General features: G+C 38.7%; 1 protein-coding gene across 1 annotated transcript in view; it reads right to left on the bottom strand.

Moving 5' to 3' along the window:
• NALCN (sodium leak channel, non-selective) overlaps nucleotides 1-23,312 on the bottom strand; it is a 295,448-nt gene that overhangs the window by 189,820 nt on the left and 82,316 nt on the right. The window contains exons 7-9 of the mRNA XM_035003104.1: nucleotides 13,188-13,330; nucleotides 12,952-13,056; nucleotides 7,789-7,875 (exon numbers count right to left, since the gene is read on the bottom strand). Coding sequence (XP_034858995.1) covers nucleotides 7,789-7,875; nucleotides 12,952-13,056; nucleotides 13,188-13,330 — 335 coding nt within the window. The remainder of the gene's footprint in view (nucleotides 1-7,788; nucleotides 7,876-12,951; nucleotides 13,057-13,187; nucleotides 13,331-23,312) is intronic.

The raw sequence follows: 23,312 nt of genomic DNA, 5'->3' as shown, positions 1-23,312 counted from the left end.
CGGCCACATCTGTCAAATTGTCAAGAGACGAAAACGCCTACCTGAGAGGCAGGAGAAAAATGGCTTGTCACAGCGCAGCTGGGGACCCATTTAACAGAACTTTTTATCATGCACGAGAGTGACCTCTTCGTGCAGCTGCTGCTGAGGCTAAAATAGAGTTTAAACAGCTAAGTAACTGGTTGATGTGAAAAGAGTCAACTATCACTTCTCCCTTTTCTGAGATGCACAATGAAGCATACACTGAAGACACTTTCTAAATGGTTTCGGTAATACCACCTAAGAGAACTGCACCATCACCTGAAGAGGGGAGAACTGTAGAGTGTGCATCCAGATGCCAAGCACTAATATTTCAGACATATCTTTCTAATATCTCAGTGTCTTCTCCATTAGACAGAAGTGATACGCCCTTTAGAGTTGCACAGAATTTCTGAAAATCGTTTGGAAAAAATCAACAGGTAAATGGGCTTATTTACAGAATGAATAAGCAATCTACAGAAAGTGGCCTATAAATCTATTCAAAAAGTGCTCAACTTCCACAGACTGTAAATCAGGGAGATCTAAACTGAATGTTGTATCTCCACACCATCAGGTGTAAAAGTCTGATAACATCAGTGGTGGACAGGATGCGAAACACTGATAATTGTTACAAGTTGCCACTAGGAGTAGAAAGTGCCATCTTCCCAGTCAGTAACCAGCTACGTGACCTTCACCAAATTACTTAAGCTCTCTGTGCCTCATCTGTTCCACAGAGGTCAAAACAGGTCACAGGGAGCCTTTGTTCCCTCCACAGAGGTCACAATAGCACCTACAACTGTGGCATGTGTGAGCGCGAAATAACTGAACACCTGGAACGTGCAGCGTGGCTGACACAGAGGGGGTGGTCCACAAATGTGAGCTGTTATTATTTCCAATGGTGGATACAGAGGTATTCTTCCCATCTGTGTCTCCACATTATTTCATAATCTTTTTAATGCAAGGAAGGGATTGAATATTATATTGTGAAATGCCTCTAATTTACAAATTATTCACTTATAAATACAAGGAAATTAGGTGGTGTTTCTTCAAAGGAACTATCCTATACAGGGTGATTTGAACTTCAGGTCAGACCATAGTGGTCTATTTGGCCCTTACAAGACTTCTCAAGCCCTGCAAGACTTCGAAGTTTAGTAGGGAACCTATCCCTGAGTAATAACTCCTGAGGTCAAGTCCCACTACTCATATGGCCAAAAAGTTAGGTCCCTCTCCACCCGCTCCATGAAGCTCCCAGGGGTGTTCAGCAGTGGCTCTTGTAGACAGAGACGAGGCAAAGTCTTCAGAAGGGATTAAGAAGGGAAAATTACTTTGGGTTCCTACTGTAGGAACACTTCACTTAAGTGGACTTGCTGCTTCCATTCCATTCCCATGACCAGCTGCCTCTGGCCAATCTCCCATTTGGGGAGGTCTACTATGAAACTATAGTCTCCCAGCCTCACACCCATCTTTGGATGTTTCCTTGGTGAGTCTCTTTAGAGCTCTTGAATGAGAGGTCACCAAACTCAGTTGCAAACAGCCATATTTGGGCACTGTGCAAGAAACAGAATAAAGCCAGCCTTCAAGGAGAAAAACAGAGGCAGATGCATGGACAGAAACAAAGATGAGAAATTATGTGTCAGCCCACAGAGAGTGAGAGAAAGACAAAGAAAGCATAGCTGCCTGGCAGGTCTGACTATACGCAAAGGCTCCCTGTGAGCCTACGATCTGTTCCTTGCAACCAAACAATTCTTGAGTGGGACATAAATACTCACTTAATCCTCACAGCTGAGGAAGGAGGCACTATCCCTATTTTACAGAAAAATGCCCAAGGTCTTACTAATTAATAGCAGAGCTGAAACACGTCTGTCTCCAGAGCCTACTGTCTAAGAGGCTACAATATGGTGACTTATTCTCCTTCTGGAACAATGCTGTGCTGGGTGTTTCTTCATGGAGTGAAGTAAGGATGTCTGTAGTTGGGGAGGCAGGGGTGAGAGGTAAGGGAGTCAGGAGTCATGTGCTTGAGGCAGTTGCAGACAAAAAGAAAAGGAAACCAGGTCTAGGGCTTGGCTCATCCCTATTCTCAGGCTTTTCCTTGTCACTTGGAGTCATCTTGTTCCTAATAAGGGCCAATGGCAGGAAGGGGTGGGACCCCAGATGATGAGCGCATCAGCAGTGCACAGGGAAGAAGAGAAAAAATCAGAAAGACATTCTAGGCGGGACAGAGGTGGAGAGAAGGGGTGTTTCAGGGGCTATAGGAGGTTTGCTTATTTGTCCTTAAGTTAGGAATGAATTTATAAGGAATTGCATAGATCTCCTGGGGCTAAGTTCCTTAGTAAACATGGTATAAATTTCATTAATAACTAGCTAAACACGAAAAATGTCCTAGTAAAATTAAGTTAATGAAGTTAACACGAAGTTAATCAACTAAAAAGTTCAACAAGTGTTACCACAGAGTTCATCACTCACAGCCTAGAAAGTCTTGCTCTGAACTTACGGTTTTGCAATTAAATTTAAGAGCAGATGCATTTTCATTTATTATGAAAACAGAAAAGACCACCCTAAGGATGCCAAATTGAATCCTTTTCCTGAATGCCTGTGTACGACTCCCGATATGGTTATAATTATAGCTATGATTACACTTAAAATTTGTGTCTCAGAACACAGAGTAGGTTTTGTAGACTTTTTAGTTGCAGACCAAAGGTGCCTATTGTTTCTTCTACCACTGGCTCTATAGAGCCTATCATTCTGTAGAAGAGTAAGAAGACCTCTGAGTTTCCTAACTCATTTGATAGCTCCATAATCAGCTATGGAATAATCCTCCATAATCAGAGGAAGCAGAGCTACCACAATGATTGCAACATTGGAAATGAGGGAAAATATGTGTGTATGTAGCAATGTAGGGAAACAATAAAAAAACTAATCTTGTTGCTCAGATCCTGTCACTGCTCAATGGAATATATAAAATCTTAATAGATTTATTGCTGCAAGGCAAAAAAAAATGTGTGTTTGTGTGTGTATATATATATATATATATGCATGCTGCATATATATATATATCTCTCCATCTTTTAGATACATGCATACATACAGAGAGAGAGAGAGAGAAACAATTATACATCTAACACCCAGAATCAAAGAAGCATCAGTCCCACCATGTATTTAGTTTAACTGTAGAGGGAAGATTAAGCCACATCAATCTACCCTATTTTATTAAAGTAGTTAATTACTTATGGTTGGCAGGAAAGACATGTAGATGTTCATACCAATAAAAGAGACTAGGATACAGAAAACAGAATAGAAAGCAAAAATATAAGAAATAATACCAATGAAAAGAGTATGCAAATCCAAAGCAATGTCACCTGAAACAGGACAGAGATGGTTTTTAAATGTCCTTCACTTATAAAGGCATTCAAGCCAGTTTCCATTTATGTTGAATTGGTGGTTTTAAAATTTTGAAATTTTGAAAACATAAAATTTATGGAAAGACTATTTTGGAATAATTGAAATTTATGCACAACTTACTACTATACAATCTTTGTGAACTAAAGTCATATTTACGGCAACTTATTTCATGGGTTACCTATTTTATCAGATCAGTAGGATATTTGGGTTTTTGTGTAAAATATTCTGTGTTTTAAACTTGAGGTCAAATTTTATTTTATTTATTTATTTTTTTTAAAGATTTGATTTATTTGAGAGAGAGAATGAGACAGAGAGAGAGAGCATGAGATGGAGGATCAGAGGGAGAAGCAGACTCCCTGCTGAGCAGGGAGCCCGATGCGGGACTCGATCCTGGGACTCCAGGATCATGACCTGAGCCGAAGGCAGTCGCTTAACCAACTGAGCCACCCAGGCGCCCGAGGTCAAATTTTAAAACAAAGTTCCACTCTCAGGACAAAATCAACAGTTCCTTTAATACTCAGATGGGGACTCTGGATGACCAGTTTACCAACTCTCAGATATTTATTCATACATCATTTTTCTGATTTATTTCAGTGATGGCAAAATTACTAAGTCAATTTAATTATAGCTATTCATATGCTTCATTCCAATAAGTTTGACTTTTTTGGTTGAGATAGGAATTGGTTTTGGTTCTTTTCAACTAGGTTATTCCTAAATCTACATTTCTAAATTCCTACCTATTTATTTCGCATGCTGAAAAGTTAAAAAGAATTCAGAAAGCCATGGGAAATAACAGAAGTCATGGCTAGGTCCTGTCCAGCCTCTGCCACCATGCTGGAGAAGAGACAGGCTGACAAAAGCATCCAAAATTATCCAACTTTGATGGGTATTTTCTACAAACAAATCTCAATGTACTGCTTGTTTTAGACTTAGAAATAAACACTTGTATAGAAATAGTGTTATTGCCATCACCCACTCAATTTCTGGTTCCCTACAACCAGACCAAGAGGACAAATAGAGCTGCTTCTATATGAGAAGACAAATGATTACTTGCACAAGCCAAGAAGGCTCTACGTCCTTCTTTCACTTGCTTGTTCTCTTGTTTGGTAAACAGTAATTGAGGAGTCTCTTCCATGTGTCAGGAATCATTGTGGCAGTGACCACGACTGCTGTGGTCCCTACTGCCATCGAGTTTCCTCTGGTTGGAGAAACAGACTTTAAATAATGAATTATACCATTTTAATTTATTTTATGAAAATTATGACAAACACAAAAGAAAAGCATAGGATGATGTGGAAATATACAACCAGGGGAGCTGATCCCCTATTCTTTGAGGATGAGGAAGGCTTCCTTAAGGAAGTGACTTTTGAGCTGAATTCTGAGTGGCTCAGGAGAGTGTTCTAGAAAGAAGAAACACGGAAAAATGACAGTGCCTCGTGGAAGCAGAAATGATGTTTTTGTAAGAGATACACAGAGTAAATGCAGGAGTAATGGGTCTTAGAAGAACTGGCTCTTATTGTTGACCTCTAGGCCACCTATGGAAAGGGGTGAGGGAGGATAAGCTGGAAGGAATTCAAGCAAATACTTATTTTTTAATGTCATTTCTATAGTTTAATGTATGTTTTAGGAGAATGTAATATCACATTTTGCCCATTTTAAAAATAAAAAGAAGTGATATATTCTACTGTTTGTCCTTGAGGGTGTCCTTGAGAGATCATTATAGTTCTAGACAGGAGTGAGTGGATGATTCAGATGAAAATTTCCTTGTTACCTAGCTTTAGATGGCATTAATCATTAGTAAAAGCCAATGAGTATTTCATGACCATTTTAAATATTTTTTCTTAATTTTTTCTCTTTTAATTAATTGATGAGTGGTTAATCAATTTTTCACTCAGACATGAAAATGTACTCTCTCTATTCACAGCTCATGCTCACTACAAACAGATTGATCCCTTGGCCATCCCACTTTGCATCTGTACTCGTTCACATCAGCTCTTCTGGAAAGCTTGATTTAGGACCAAACATGTAAAAGCTGAGTTGAACAAATGTCAGACTTTATTCACCTTCATTTCAAACCATATGTATCATCATTCATAAAACTTATCAAGCATGCTGCCATATTCACAAACATGTCTAATATGCAGGTCTCTTGGATGCCACATTGACATAATTCTAGCCTAACATCTATCCACCTCTCCACTGACCTTCATTTTCCTATATCCCTGTATAGTTCTGTCTCCTCATTACACTCTCCTGGTCATTTATCTCTTGCCATCTCAAATCTCTGTGATAAAGAAGCTAACTTGCTTTCTAATTCCAGATTGCAACCTTGAGGCATCTATTCACAAGTATTTAATGCAGGTATTAAAGATTTATTTTATTTATTCATTTGAGAGAGAGAGAGTGACAGAATGAACAGGGGGTAGGGTCAAAGGGAGAGGGAGAAGCAGACTCCCCGCTGAGCAGGAAGCTCCATGTGGGGTTCGATCCCAGGACCCTGAGATCATGACCTGAGCTGAAGGCAGGCGCTTAACCGACTGAGCCACCCAGGTGCCCTTTAATACCTTTTAAGCAATGTATTCAGGGTCCCAGTCAGACTCTGATTTGGTACTCATAGCAGGCCTGATTATTTCTATTACAAACTTATGTTTCCCTGGCATATTTTTTTTTCCACTGGATAAAGCATGGGACTAGGAACCAGAAGACCCAGGTGTAGGTCCTGGCTTCTCCATTTGGTTGAGGTGCAACTTTAGCTCACCCAGGCCCTCTGGATCTCCACCTCCTCATCTATGAAGGCTGAGGGAGCATGCTGGTCTTTCTCCATCACTGGGCTGTACCGAGTGAGGGCCTTCCCTGACCTCGTTGAGGAGTGAGGACTCCAAAATGTATATTCCCTTAGCATCCAGCATTACTTCTTTGAAATCCTCATTACTCTTGCAATTGCTAATTCAATGCTGGTTTTTGTCCACCCACCCTGAAGTACCCTTCAGTAAGCTCCACGAGGGCAGGGGCTGTGCTTTTCTTGGTCAGGACTCTCTTAGCATCAGTAAATAGCGGCCGATGGATTACTAAGTGAAAGTGCGTTTTAGGCAAGAAGCTACAATTGCTGTCATTGTTATGACCGTCAGTAGCAATGGTAATACTAGAAGTAGTTGTAGGATTTAACTATTAGCACTGTCACATCCAATATAGAACAGAAAGAGAGCCACAACATAATATGAGATATCATCAATATTCAGTGTAAACTCTTCCTCGCCATTCTTTTAACTGACAGGAACAAATCACTACATGATTCAAAGGCCATATGAACGTAGCTCCCTGTAATGGTTCAGAGTACAATATTTTGCTTCTCATGTAGTAATCCTTGAAATTCACAATGAGCCCCCACCTCGAGAATGACCCAAAAGAAAGAAAGAAGGTGTGTTCTAATCCTGAAGCAGATGACAAAGCCTTTCCGAGTTTTGGGGAGGGACATAAGCAACTACAAAAATCAGTCCCTTGTGAGAAGAGGATTTGTAACTGAAAACCAGAGGGAAGAAAATAAAATTCTCCAGGAGGAAGAGTCAATTTTCAGTCCCTAGGATGGCGTGGCTTGACTTTTCACCCTTATAAAGAGTAGGGAAGTGGACAGAGTGAAAAGGCTGTGGGGTGGGAGGGATGCTCCTTTTGGAAAGGTGACATGGTTCTGAATAAGTATTATTGATATTTTGGGGCGGGGAGGGGGGCAAAACACGAGAAGGTGCCAGTGTAGCCCACCAAAGCAAAGAAGGAGTTTATTGGGCTTTAAGTAAAGCTCAGGGCAGTCCAAAAATCCATAGGCCCGAAACCCGATGGGACATCCCCTGATCACTTCCCAGGACTTGGAACCCATGTGCAATCCCGGAGCCTTGTGTTTGCTGCAGGTGCACCTGTTAAGGAAGCAGCTCTATTATGTCACATTGCTCAGCTTGCAGATGCCAAACAGACTACCTCTTAAGACATTCCCTCCCAGGTACTTGGTAAGGTACTCAATTAAGTGAATCGTGATTGTGACTGCCCTCCCTTAAATAATTCAGGCCTTTGTAGAGTACTTTTATAACATCCAATATGACAACAAAATTCTTCACTGATTTAATACTGTTGGCATGATGTTATTACTTGTGATGTTATTACCTTCATTCACTTGAAATTGACCAAATCATGCCATGTATCTAAAAAATAAATAAATAAAAGGTGGGTCCTGGGAATATGGAATGGTGTCAAATACTGTCCCTGACCCCAGGACCATAAACTTGGGCAGACCTAGAGTTTGGAGAGCAGTGGACTTCCTTGTATAAAATAGAAGTCACAGATCTTTTTTGCTGGGTGAGTTTTAAAAAAAGTATTGTACTGCACCTGGAGGCAGGCTGGGGCGCGTCCCTGGGGCTTGTTGACATCCACGGCTACCAGCTGCCATCCACCGGCGGCGTCTTCATGAAACATCTTCAAGACAAAGAGGGAGATGAGTCAGAGACACTTAATACAGAACATCATGAACTCCTACTTTATGTCTCCAGCTTCTACCGTTTTTATGTTATCAAAGATTTGTCTTTTTGTGGATTTATATTTAGAACCTGAGTCATTCCAATTATGTTCACTGGAACACCGAAAACTTAAGTGAATAATAATCTAACAAGAATAATGGCAATAGCTAGCCTGCATTTATTGAGCATTTGCTATGCATCAGGTCCTTTCTGCTTTACATGTGCTTTGCATATAATTGCCCAAATATTCTTCTCAACGAGACTTGATAGGACGTATTTTATCCCCATTATACTGGTGATTATTACATATTAGACCTGGGGAAAAAATAAAAATTAGAATTCCAAAGCATTATGTCTAGTATGTTTTTGACTGGGAGTGGTGACTTTTTATCTTTATTTACTGGACATTCCTCACCGAGTCAACAGAAAAATATTCTTGGGATAAATAACAGAAGAACTGTGCATGTGGCACAGGGAAGGAGACTGGTTATTTTAATGGTAGAAGACTGACATGTCACTTAGTGGACTCTGCGAAATTATTTTAATGATGCCAAATTAATCTGCTCAGCAAAAATTTTATGTATTTTGTCTTAAAATACATAAGTGATGAAATTCAGAATGGTATAGGATACTAAAATCTGATATTCATTGAATGGGATACCTGGATTGTTGGATGCCTGGGTTATTATCTTACTGCATACTCTACTCCCTCAAAAATTAGTCATCCGTCAATATTACACCCAACTGGAAGACATTTCCCACTTATAAATATTTTATGCTAGTATATTTTCTTTCCAATTCCTTTTGTGTATGTAGGGGGAGGGGTGTGGTTGAAAGTGAGATAAGGTGGAATTAAGGATTTTTATTTTTCTGAGACACTAACTAGAAGCTATGTTTATTCCTGCCCAAGACCACAGTTTCACACACATAACTAAATATTTTCTTTGCCATACTTATTCATGCCCTCACATTAGTCTGTGTTCAAAAGGGTAATTATTGATGGAAATATGAGATAATGCAAAGATGCCATACCTAAGATTCCTGGCAGTAGAGGTAGTAGATTATTTGTACAAAGAAAACTTGTGAGGTGGTGAGGGACAGTGCCAAAATCCATAGACCTTAATATGTATTTCTTTTTATTAGAAAACATTTTTTTTAATGGTTAAACTGAGAATTCTCAACAATGCCAACCTACAAAGATCCACTCAGAAAAATGGTGTATCAGATGTTCATGCGTCCTAGAATCAGTACTTTCCGAAGATTGCACTGAGGGCTCTTTGCCAAGTATGCTACTTATTTCATCCTTTCCAACATATACAGAGAGCACCTACTATATGACATTCTACAGAATACTGTTACACATATGCTCAATTTAATTATTCCACGAAGCATTATCCTGACTTATTTTTACATTATGCTGTGCTCACCACAAGTGTAGCTACCGTCTGTCCATATATACCATATAAGTATTTTTAAATGACAAAATGGAGGTGCATATTTGCCCAAAGATCCTTTGATCCAAGACACCAATTACCAACTGTTTTTCTTGGGTGCTATGTACAGGATTCTGATTCCCTTTAGAATGAATTTTGAAAGGTACTCCTAGTGGTAGAATCAAGCACATCCCCGTGAATAGGCTCATTCTGAGAATTCATACATTGGTTGAAATGCAAACCTTTTAAAGTGCCTTTTAAAGTTGCTGTCAAAATTCTGGGTGTCTCCTTTTAAGGAGAAAAGACAAAAGCAATCCTGTCAGTCACTAGCTAAAAATCTTCTGTACATGCATCCTATACTCTCTTATCGTTGCACAAAGGATCCCTGGGGCATATATTTGCTTTGATCAGTAGCAGACTAATTTTCTCTGTTAAATTATTTTTTTCCAGTTGACCAAAATCAAATGAATCAATTTAATTGTCAGTAAAATTGTTCTCTCAAGGTCACTTCTTTGTATAAAATGAAGTGACGGAAATGCAGACATGTTTGATGTCTAATTTCTCTTTAGTCTCCCGAATTATACGACAAAATTTAGATTGGTTAATGTAACAGTTATGTGAGGTAGAAAACAGGATATTCAAATCCAGGAATCCTCAGGGCTCAAGTCCTGTCTCTCCATATCCCTCAATATGACCCTGCTGGACCATAATTTGTATATACATACTGATTGCCAGAGCCTGCCTTGAGTCTCTTATCAGTATACGTAACAAAAACGTAGACTTTGTGGCCTAAAGTTGAACAGTTCTTTCAGTTCTTCTCCAGGCAAAGTGAAATAAGCTCATCCGCACCATGAATCGGCGTAGATGGGAAGACCACATGACTGGTGACAGATGTCTGAGGTGAAGCATCTAAGGAGTGAGAATAAAGGCCTGGGCTAGAGAAATGTTAAGTCCAGGACACTTTCTAGTAGCACGTCTGTCCCTCCCAACATCCAGCTCTGGTGCAATACCCCTGCGCACGTGTGGCATGGGTAGGCCTACTGTGGACTGATGTGGGCACCATTGTGTCACAGATGAATGAGTCTCTTGGCCTTTAACCCAACAGCTAACTGAGCTGGTGGCAACAGTGACCCATGGCTAGTAATTATGCAGGTATGAAAGCCACTATCCCCATCAGAGCTCATGCAAACTAATGATTACCACTCTGAAATTTTCCACTTCATTTTCTCTTTGTTTTCCTGTTACACGTTTGTATTACGGTCCCCGCAAGTCCTTTGGCATTAATTTTTTCTGTAATGTGTTTCGATGCTGTGATTCGAAGGCAGGTTGCTTTGTTATTAAAAATTAAAAAAAAAAAACAAAAAACCCTCCCAGTTCTCATCACTGGTTCTCTTTTGCCTCTGAACAGTCCATATTAGAGCCAATTCCTCTTAAACTGCCTAAGATCTCAGAAAGTCCGTTTTTCATCCCGTTAATATGTATAATTTTCTCTCTAAACACACAGCCCTCTTGGAGGAGTCAATGGACTCAAAGACCCCACCAAGCCCACCAAGCCTGGGCCCTCTGTGGCTCTTCTGTGAGGATAACTTAACACAGAACAACTGCAAATGTTCCACATGCTGAAGAGTGGCAAGAAGTGTCGCCATTACTGAAAAGCTGTGTCCTGTGCAATAAAAGGCCATCTTCGTTTTCATTTCCTTAATGCCTACCTGTTTTACTACAATTAGAAACTGATGATTTAGTGTTTTAAACAATTCAGTGAGAGGCCCTTGTGCGCAGAGTTCTGTCAGATTCTACAAATGTAACAGGCTCTCAGGAAATGATGCGCCCCCCCCGCCCCAGACGCGAAAGCCTCCGGGCCACTCGCCGAGCGGCTGGCGACCGGCTGGGCGGGGCCTGTTGCCAGGCAGCCCGAGGGCTGTTCTGCCGAGGCTCGGCCTGGAGCTCCGGTTGCCCAGCAACCGGGTCCTCAGCCACAGCATTTTTCTCCAGGAAGGTTTTTCACGGTCCTCTGTGTGATGACCTCTGCTGAATACCTAGACGCATTACCTCTGAATTACCAACGTATTCCTCCTGCTTAGGTTTAATTTTGCATCAAAACCATTTTGCACAACTTCGTCGAACGTCCCCTTCGCATTTCACTTTCTGTTAGAACCGCTGGCTGATGTGGGGGCGCTTCCCGAAACTACTCTCTCAGCTGTGGCTTTACAGATACGAGTTACTGAATGAGCATGATGTGGTTTTAAAGACATCTCAGGTCATCTCTCAGGAACACTGAATGTGAGTTCTGCGCTGAGTTCATAGATCTATGCTCCATTTAGTTCTCAATGCCGATAGCAGAAAACACACCTTCCAGAGGTTGTCACCTGACTTAAAGGACAGACCAGAATGGACCTGGAACTTCATTAATTCTCATGGTCCACTGGAGGAGATGACAGAAGAAATAAAAACTAGGTTTTTGGGGGTTTTTTACATGTCATCTGTGACATAACTTCATAACTTTAAAACAATCTTTCATGAAAATTTGAATAGTTGCTTGCCAGAACTGAATAATATTAATACTATTTCATCTATAATGAGTTGGCCAGATGATTCAAACTTTCACAACACCATCAAGATGCTGCATAGGGCTTTTTCAAATATTAGCACATTTAATAGCATTTTTAACATATAGTTAATAAAAGTTCAATTTGAAGATTTTCACAGTAAAATTTTTGCCTTGGCTCTTTCACAAATACCTTTGTCCCCAGACCACTATTTACAAAGTCCTATTAAACTATTTACAAAGTTATATTAAATTTCTCTTAAAAATGAATATTAAAATAATGAGTCACAAGCATTAAAATCATTTCATTCTTGATTCAGGAATTTTTTCTCTCTCTCTTTTATAAAGATTCAAATTAGACTAAGATATATAAACCTTCCCTGCCTCTTTCTAAACACAAAAACAGAACCCCCCAAACACACACACACACACAAAACCAACCAAAATTAAAAACAAAGACATTGGATCTGGATTGCCCTTCAAAGTAGTAACTGCCCTGATACTTATAATTAAATTCTAGGGCACTCCCAATTTCTTGGGAGTATAGGGGCACCCTTCTGAATATATAGTGATTCCTCAAAAATCACAGGTATGCATTATGGAGTCTTCTTCATAATTTACCATACTGTGATTGGCTCGTTCTGAATGAAATATACCTTATATTCCCCAAATAATTCTACTCCTATACATAAAGGCCATTATATTGGTTTTCAATTACATGAATAAATATTTATAAAAATGGGAAATTCTACAGTTTCCATTTTTATCTGTAAGCCTTCTGAAGACTTACAATGGCCAAATCAAATCAACAGTACATAGTAAATGGGGTGACAATTTTGGCTTTATATCGAATCCACCCTATCACCCAGAAAAGCTGATCTGGTCGGTCTGGGCTTGGGCTCTTGCACCAGCATTTTTGAATAGCTCCCTCCATGGGCGTGAGGTAGAAGGCCTTTATCAGAGGGCTTTCCCAAGTTCCATCAAGGCCCACTGAGGGTGGGGCCGGATATGTCCGTGTTCTAGTGGGAAAGGACATCACCACCCCTCCATACGGTACCTGCGTGGTGGCCGTTGACGTAGTACTGCTTCTCGATCCCCACATCTGTTGAAACTGTACCCTGATTTCTGCAAATGTTTCGATGATGACAGCGATAAATACATTCTGAAAGAAAATCACAAACCACGTTTACTAAAGACTGGGGATGAGGAAGCGGAGGGCAACAGAAAGCAAACAAGAGATCTGCAGAAACGGCCGGAAAACACAGATTTTATTAGGACGAGTTTCTGCAGTACCTTCACAAGCCAGGCCAGGAAGAAGATGAGCGTGATAAAGTAGAAGTAGGACCTCCAGCGGGGGAAGCTGTCAATTGCTCTGTACATGAGGAACACCCAGCCTTCCTGGGACGCAGCCTCGTAGACTGTGAATATGCTGGTGCCTGTCAGGACACAAGAGAACAGACTGAGTTACCACTGGGCTCAGGAAATGGGGAAACACTGTTCAGAAAAAAAATCAATATTTATCCATGCTCATTTTCTCAATGACAAAAACTCTTTTAAAGGGACTGAAATCACATGCAACATTTGATTGCGCTTATTCTTAGGATTTTGATAAAGTTGTTTCTGATTTCAAGCCAGGGCAATTTCACAAGCAATAAAATAACTTTATGTTCTATCTTTAGCTGTTAAATGCATCTAAGAGCTTGGAAAAGGAAATGAACATTCAAACCAAGTAAAGCTGTAATAAAAAATAATGTGTAAAGTATAAGCTTGCCACTTGGGGCTTAACACTTTGAGTGTGCTGAAAGCGCTTGTTATTGTTTCAGCCAAAATGAAATAAATTTGAGAACTGGGTTTCATTTGAAGTCACTGTCTCAGAGGGACACTAAAGTTCCTAGGCCTCCAAAAATTAATATGATGGAGCCTGTCTTCGGATTCCATGGTGTTTACTGAACGCTGAAACGTAAGACAGTAAATCATCAAATGGCACTTTGTATTGTCTAGGAGAACTATCTCATTGGAAATGCTACTGCTGATGATGGAAAGAAAGAAAAAAATATATATATGCAGACAGATCTTTAAATAGTTCAGAGAATCTAAAATGCCATTTTGGGGAAAGACAGTGTTCAATTTTCATAACATTATGAGGGATATGTGATTATTTCCCCATTTTATAGATGGGAAAACTAAAGCACATAAAGACTAAGTAATTTATCTAAGGATGCACAGATAATAATAGGGGAAGTAGAATTAACCCAGGCATTCTGGAAAGAAGCCCTGCATATCTAACTGTGATGATACCCTGCCTCCTGACATCCTTTCTGTGGTTTGTTTTCCCCATCTGTAAAATGGGTAAATAATATCTCACAGGGTGGTGAAGACTAAATAATTTCATTTCTGTAAAGCATTGACACATGGTGAGTACTGAATAAATTTTAAGTACTGTTATTGTACAAATTGAAAATAATTGCTTAATGTGATTTTGTGCAAAAACACATAAGTAAAAAGAGTGCTGAATTAAAGTTGTTTGTAAAACAAATATGATACATGTTGTTATTCACAAAACTATAAACATTTGCACCCAATAGATTCCACTGTCATAAACAGGTTATTAGAGGATATAAAACTAATTATCCACCCATGTATGTTCTAATCACACAGAAGTTTAAAATGAGAATATGTATACGATCAGATGTCCAAACTAAGAAGGGGGTTCCTAAAGTTGGCTGGTGACCAGCTGCTTCTCTGAGCCTGTGCATGCAGGAAGAATAATTACAGCATCAATGAACCAAAGTGTGCAGAACAGCAGAAAAGCCTAGTGGTAAATGGGGACAAATGGGACAGAAGCAGCTCTGAAAGAAAAGCTGAGAAAGAGGGAAAGCGTATTCTCATTTAGTGAATGCCTATTACGCTAAGTACTGTACATGAAATGTAACTTCATATAATCGTATTTTGTACATTGAAAAGTTGTTGCCATAACAACTAGTATTTGTAAATCATATTTGGTGTCAAGGCTCTTTTACATATTTCAATGCTAAGGAAACCTCTAATGAGGCAGGTAGGTGGGTAGGTGTGTATAAGAGCAGGTATTATCCATCACATCCTTTTACAGAAAAACAAAGTGAAGGTCACTAGTTAATGAATTTGCCTGGGGTAGAAAGTGATAGAACCAGAAACTGTACCCACACCATCAGGTTCCAAGTCTTAAACTCTTTTTTCTTTAGCATCTTACTTTTATTTTCTCTTGCTCCAGACTAGGACTTTCAAGAGAGTATTTTTTCTCCTACCATCCTTAGTTTGAATGAAGTCTTTTTTTTTTTCTCCTTAGGGACTATGGTGGCTAAGGATATAGCATACTGAGAAACTCATATAAGAAGATGGCTTTTAAGGAAAAGATTCAGAGAAGAACAGCATGCACAAAAAATAAAACGCCAACAGAAAACAGAAGTCACTCTTTTCATTAATGATTTATATGTACGAAAAATGTCCAACATTTTGCTTTTGTGGACTGCATATGAAAGACAATTTTCACATAAAACAAATCATTTATGTCCCTTATTTTCCTCTAGTTATTTGAACTAAAACAGAAATGTGGCTACAGAAATCCATTATGAACAACTGTTAAAGCTTAATAGTTATACCAATTGAGCATTTACAGGTAAAATATGAGCACTGTCAATGTAAGGTTAAAGGAACACTGAATTACCCTTCCAATATCTGGCCAGGTCCTTCTTTATTAAATCTACAGGGAATATGCTATTTGGGAGTAAGTACAAAAATAATATGTTCTAATCTCGAAGAGTTTCCTTCATTTTTCCTATTTTGACACACAAAAAAGGGAAAGAAGTAGAAACCCACCATGTGGCTCAAAGAGCAGGGTTTGTTCATACAAAGAGATGAGATGTTTGTGAAAATGTAACCAAAAAACTCCAAGAGCAATGCTGACTACTGAAGGAAGTGCTTCCCCTACCTGTGAGCTACCCTGGATCAAAGGCTGTGAAGAAGCTACTAAGAATTGCAGGAGCAAACGCAATTGGATAAGACCTTCCTCATCACTTTTCTGCTCCTGACTTTGCGAAGTGTATGAAAAGAAAATCCCTTTTGGAAAGATTTCCCAATGGTTCACCACCATTTAAACTGACAAAAATCAAGCTTATGATCATCTTATTTTCTTTAGTAAGTGGACAACGTTGAGGAAGAAAACTAGAGCTGCTCAAACTACTTTGCACACACTGCTCTCTGTCTCCCCCCTGCCCCCTTCTTTTCTCTGGTTCTCTTAGCTGAGTCCTGTGAGGCAGCCCTGCTCACCTCCATTGCCCTCAAGCTACACTGCGTTCTTAGACGTCCCAGGGAGCCCGGCTCGCACCTGCCACCTCACTTATCTTGTGTCCTGAGTCCTGCTGCCTCATTTATCTCCCTCACTAGCACGAATTAGCTAACTAACTTGGTGAGCACTCAAAGTTAAAACTATCTTTCACCTAGGGGCACCTGGGTGGCTCAGTTGGTTAAGCGACTGCCTTCGGCTCAGGTCATGATCCTGAGTCCCGGGATCGAGTCCCGCATCGGGCTCCCTGCTCGGCGGGGAGTCTGCTTCTCCCTCTGACCCTCCTCCCTCTCATGCTGTCTCTCATTCTCTCTCTCTCAAATAAATAAATAAAATCTTTAAAAAAAAAACAAAACTATCTTTCACCTCTGTACCTGGCATTGTGACCACTCAAGAATTGCTGATAAACTAAACAATTATCATGGTATTAAGACATATGAAGGCTTTTTCAAATATCTGCTTTTGTATTAATTCTTCCTCCCTGTGAATATTGCACAGATAATTTGGAAGCAAATTATGTAAAATTATTATTTTACAACTGATTTTATGTTTTGCTGACTTTCAAAATTCACTTAAAACACATACGCATGTATAGATTTCAAAGCCCACACTAAATCCTAACCAGAAAGTCTTCCTCTATTGTTTGATCCACCATGGGAAATTTCTAGAAAATATTATATATTATACATACAAAATATTTTTTCTAGATATACCCCAGAATACTTTTAGTCTGTTTTAATTATAGAACTAAACTTGCTAGCTGAAAAAACCACATTTTGTTAAATGAATAATGATTCTACAAGAGCATGTGGGGATAGAATGCATCCTCTTTCTGTATAACAATGTGGCCTGCTCCAAAAATATCTCTGCGAAGCTACTGGAATTGTACCACATTCTTGGACCCCAAGTTCTTAAAGCAAAAATTCAAGTTGTAGAAGAAACAAAATCACGACACTCAGCTCATCAATTCTAATTTCATTCATCCTTCTTGACCTTGTCCATCGGTGGTTTGAGTTCAGTGGATAAGAAGACCCATTAGCCTACATCTAGAAAATAAATACCCTGGAACTTTCCACAGGCTGCATATACTGAGAAATAGCAGATATTTTTATAGCTCTGAAAAAAATATATTTCCATTGTTTTGACTACCTTTAGTATTACATTTATTGCTTGGCTATCTTCTGTTCTTTTTCCATAAAAAAAAAGTGATAAATTGTGTCCTGGGAATATTCCCTATTGTTTCTTCTAGTCCTAGGTTACACATCACCATTGAGTCATTCAACTTTCAAAAACAGGGCCACAAGATTGTAGTGACAACTAATAATAAGCTACTAACCTGAGGTCCCACCATCAGACTCCTCTTCAAATACAAAATATATGTGGCGCTCTTCTAATAATGGCGATACCCAATCCATTGTGAAAAAAATTGGGCATTTAGAATTGGTGATGTAGCCTTGAGACAGTTGAATAAATAAGTATATCAGGCCCTAGTATGAACAATAACAACCTTTATTCCCATGCTCAGAATTCCCAATAGAACCACAAAGGTTCCTTTTAGGACCATCCATTCCATCCTCTCTCAATATTAGGATCCTTGGAGAAACATTCCTGAACTTTAATCCCTCCAGTGATATGGAACACACATCCTCTTGAGACAGCCCCATTCCAGGTCAGGCAATCCATCCCATTGGATGTTGGCTCTGGCTCCATCCCTCTGGAATCTGCTCTTAGCTTTGCAGAGCATAGCAAGCTACAGGAGTCTAGAAGTGGTCCCTATACTTCCAGAGTGAGTCATCCCTCCTTCTACCTAGGTCATCCTGCTATAGATACTTGTCTTCTTATCTGGTCCTTCAACATTTTCAGCCTGCTGTACCTTTTATGAAACTTATCTCATTGTCTGTCTTCACTTCCCACCAGGGCACAGATTCTCACTTATGGGGGGGACAATGACAATATTCTCATTACTCAAGAACATCAGTTTCCTTCCAACTTTCCTAAGTTGCTCTCTCTGTTCCTCTGGCTAACTTTGATTGGATCTCACCCTTTTTGGAGATCAGCTGATTGACTTTTCCTCTTCTACCTTCTAGGCTGAGTGTCCCCCTCAGCTGGAAGGGAGAATGAAGTTATATGTTTCTCTACCACTACACATGAATGTCTGTGATCTAAAAGTGCATTCAATAATCTGCTCTTAACCAGTATATTTTACTGTGAAAGGATATAATCCCCATCCTAGACTCCAAATGGATGCCTTTAGCGACTATAGTTGCAAAGATCAAATATTCAGTCCTGAAAGGGGATCAGATAAGAGAACACACGTAAAGAGCTTGATCTTTGCATGTTTCCATTACCAGAAATACAACTTGTTCAAGATGGGATGGGTGGTGCTTCATTGGCGTTCATTTGTTTTGTCATGTCTGCATTTATATAACTTACTCTCCAATGAAATTTTATTTTTAAACTCTAGAACTGCTCCAGAGAGCAATATTCTGATGAAACCACATAACTAATAGGAAAAGAAGAGATTTACATAGTTTAAGTGGGAAATTTACTGAAGCCACTCAAAGGTAAGTTGTCCTCTCTGTTTGGATTTACGTAGAATTCACTGTTATTTAAATCCTGAAGTATCATTGGCTTCGTTGATGCTCTAGCCAGGGTTCCTCAACTTTGGCACTAGGGACATTTGGGACAAAATAATGCTTTGCGGTGGGGAGGCTGTTCTGTGCACTGTAGCATCCTTGACCCCTACTCACTAGATTCCAACAGCACTCCCATCCCCCAAGTTGGGAAAACCAGAAATGCTTGTAGATATTGCCTAGTATCCCCTGGGGGGCAAAATTACCCCTGGTTGAGAACCACTTTTTTAACTTGACAGTCTTTCTGATTCCGTAGCTCTGCCCTGTGGTGCCTATCTAGCTCAGGGCCTCGCATATGATTTGCCTTTATTAGGTATTTTGAACTGAATTGAATTTCCTCTCTTGACACAGGGGAAAATGGAACAGTTGTGGGATTTCTCAAAATTTCTCCTTTGGCTTATTATGAACAGTTTGGAGGTTAAACAATTTTAGGCCAAAGGAGAGACCTAAAAATGCATTTCTGGACTATATTTACAATAGTCTACATTTGAATTTGACATTTTATTCATCTCTAAAGATTGTTGAAGGCTAAAAGCCTAGATCCTAAGACATCATTTGTTTATAGAAAGTATTTGCCACACAGTGGATAGCTCAATAGTACCATTACATTAATATTTATGAGTTTTCTGTTGGAAGAAAAATCTTATTTTTTTTTACTTCTTGCAATTTTATAAGATGACTGTGCACACATGCATGCCAAGGGGAATATTTTCGTTTGCGGAATGAGATATTACAAGTATATTAATTAAGTTTTAAAAAGAAAAATCACATATTTTGAATGAAGTAAGTGGGCACAAAAATTTTCCTCACCAAAAATTATAGTGGCACTTTCTGAATTATTCTAAGACAAACCACAAACACACACATTTTACAAGTTTTGCATCTGAATCAAAAGGAGGCATTCACTACGTTCAAGGACAAACACAGAAGAAAACGGGCTCATCTGTGGTCCACATTCAGGGCTCTGGGCTCTCGGGACCATGAAGCAGAGTGTCGAACGGAAGGCTGCTGAGCGGTGCATGACACGTGTGGGTGTAGGTCTCAACAGTGGAATCTGAGCTGCCACGACCAAATTTCAAACAGCATAGCGGCCTCTCTAATTCAATTACATCTCATAGCTTGGGGTCATATTTGACAACAGAATCTACACTGAAATCCTTTTTGTTTTGGTGAGCTCCTAGTCTCTTTCATCTCTGGCAATTTCCCCGGTCTCTGGTATAAACTTTCTCCCACACATTTTAACCACATATTTAGACTATTTTAGCCAATGGTCAGTTGTGAGATTCACTGTAACTTTCTACAATATATCTTTCTCCCACCAAACTGCCCCACGCCACCTCGTTGTTTACCTCTTCACGTGAATTGCACACTCAGACCCCGAGAGTTGAATCTGTGGTGGTAATACATTTTACCCAACAGTGGTTATTATAAAAGCAAACCCCAAGGAGAGAGTTGTAGTCTTACAGTGGACATCTGGGTTCAACGTAATAAAGCTCTGTCACTAAGGCTGAATGTATCCACATACATGAAACATGAATTAGGTCAGTAGACCAGCATTAGCAAGAAAGGCCCATCCTGAATTACAGAAGTTTATTGAACAATAAACCAACTAGAATTAAATTACTTGGGATGATGTCACCTTTCTAATGAATAAAACCTTTATAAACAATGTTTTCTATTCCTTGGAATCGTGTTTAATTTTACTAAGATATATATATATATATATGCAAAATAGTGAATTCAAGTCTTTTGCCTGATAGTGATGTAACCTTATGATTCAATAATCTACACAGAACTCATCGACATGTTCATCTAATGAGCTACACATATTCAGCCTGAGAACTGCCATGTGGCCATCAAAAGAGCAAAACAAAACAACACTTTTTATTTCCTATTCCAGAACATGAGCAAACACAAAGGGACTCTTTTATTCTAAATGTTTTAAAATGTATTTATAAACCTTATGTTTTTGACCTAAACTTTAGCTTAGTTTTTTTTGTTTGGTTTGTTTGTTTTGTTCTGTTTCTACTGTTAAGCACTCTTTTGGCACCACATTGCCTCACTGATGAAACCACTTTGTTACCTTAACCTCACTCATAGCACTAAAGTTTTGCAGTAGGATCAAAGGCCCTATAGGAAAAAGCATGTATATGTTTATATACATTTTCTAAGTTACACTTTTTTAATAACTAATAAAGATTCTTAGTTGAAATGTATTTCTTCAGATGTAGAAAATTTCTAAACTTCCAAGTTCTGAATATAAAATACTTCTAGAAAAGGAGAGGTGAAAGCTTTAACTATAGTATTCACAAATGGAAAAAGAAGTGTTGACAAGGCCGGATGCTGACACTGGCAGGAAAGTTTAGGTATTAAAGTAGAACAGTTCCAAGGACGCTTAGCCCACATGCCAACAAAAACACTCCAAGCCTCTTGTGCTGGGCTATTTCCTTGTAGGCTGGGAACGAAAGCAGCAAAGGAGAGGTCATGACAGATACCTGTTACCCTCTGCCTTTGAGGAGCCTTGACTTCAGATCTAAAGAATTTCTTGGAAATTTACTTTCTGTTAGTTGACTTTAAAAAACTAAGCTTAGCCATAATTAGCTTTTAGTTACCTTCCCTAGCATTCAAACTGTCCACTACTTCTTACCTATTGACCTTGGGCCAGCCAGTTAACCATTCTGGGCCTCAGCTCCCCATAGATAGAATACAGCAATGATGATATGTGCTGGTCACCACTAATGTATTAAATAAATGTTATTTAGCAGTCTTTTAATTTTCTCATAAAGCAAGCAATACATATCACACCAAAAATATGGTTTCTTTTAGAGTGTTTGAGCTTTGTCACCCATCTTTGAAAAATTTACTGGAAACTACAATCAAAAGAAATAAAGGCAAAAAGACCAAAATTTCATGTAATTTTTAGGGAATTAATAGTTATGACATTAGAATTTCATAATAATGCAAAATTAGAACCAAGTATTCGGAAAAAAGGACTAAGACTTTCTTGTCTTCATATTTTGAGACACACATAATTTATATCTCTGTATCATCATGCATAAGCAATGAAAAATGAGAATTAACTCTAAGGTTAAACCCAGTCCATCTGCCTCAGAATAGCCACAATAGTGAGAATTTGTTCTGATTTTAATAGGAAGGCTGACTGACTTAGTAAATTGGCACAGGATCAAAAGATCAACCAAAATTGGAAACAAATAATTTGACATTTTTGTTCACAGAGGCATGGTAAAGTTGAATCAAGTCTAAGTGGGAAGGAAGAAAAATAGCTGAGTGATATTAACCAAATTTAATTTACAATAAGTATGAATACAAATAACATATGACTTTAAATAAAAATAAAGTTCTTATTTGTGTTATGATAAACAAAAAATGTCCATGATTTATAATAAAAAGATTTAAAAATATATATGATAATATAAAACAAAAAACAAGAAGATTTTGGTGAGTTCTACCAAACATTTAAAGAAGAGTTAATACCTATTCTTTTCAAACTATTCCAAAAAATAGAAAAAGGAAAACTTCCAAATTTATTCTATGAGGCCAGCATTACACTGATACCAAAACCAAAGACACTACAAAAAGAGAGAACTGAAGGCCAATATCTGATGAACCCAGATGTAAAAATCCTCAACAGAATACTAGCACACCAAATTCAACAATACATTAAAAAAATCATTCATTGTGATCAAGTGGAATTTATTCCTGGGTTGCAAGGGTGGTTCAATATTTGAAAATCAATCAACATCATACATCACAAGAGAAAAGATAAGTACCATATGATCATTTCAATAGAAGCGGAAAAAGCATTTGACAAAGAACACCATCTATTCATGATAAAAACCCTCAGCAAAGTAGGTTTAGAGGGAACATACTTCAACATAATAAAGGCCGTATGTGAAAAACCCACAACTAACATCATCCTTAATGGGGAAAAACTGAGAGCTTTCCCCTTAAGGTCAGGAACAAGACAAGGATGTCCACTCTCACCACTTTTATTCAACATGGTATTGGAAGTCCTAACCATAGCAATCAGACAACAAAAAGAAATGAAAGGCATCCAACTTGGTAAGGAAGAAGTAAAACTTTCACTATCTGCAGATGGTGTGATACTATCTATAGAAAACTCAAAAGACTCTATCAAAAAACTGCTAGAACTGATAAAGGAATTCAGTAAAGTCAAAGAACAAAATCAATCTACAGAAATCTGTTGCATTTCTATACACCAATAATGAAGCAGCATAAAGAGAAATTTAAGAAAACAATCTCATTTACAATTACACCAAAAATAATGAGACCTAGGAACAAACCTAACAAAAGAGGTGAAAGAGCTGTACTCTGAAAACTATAAAACACTGATGAAAAAAATTGAAAACAACATAAAGAAGTGGAAAGACATTCCATGCTCATAAACTGATAGACTAAATATTGTTAAAATGTCTAGACTAC

This window comes from Mirounga leonina, unplaced genomic scaffold (assembly GCF_011800145.1).
Source record: "Mirounga leonina isolate KUSES-001 unplaced genomic scaffold, KU_Mleo_1.0 Mir_127, whole genome shotgun sequence".
NCBI classification, from domain to species: domain Eukaryota; kingdom Metazoa; phylum Chordata; class Mammalia; order Carnivora; family Phocidae; genus Mirounga; species Mirounga leonina.
This window is presented reverse-complemented; position numbering and strand designations above follow the sequence as displayed.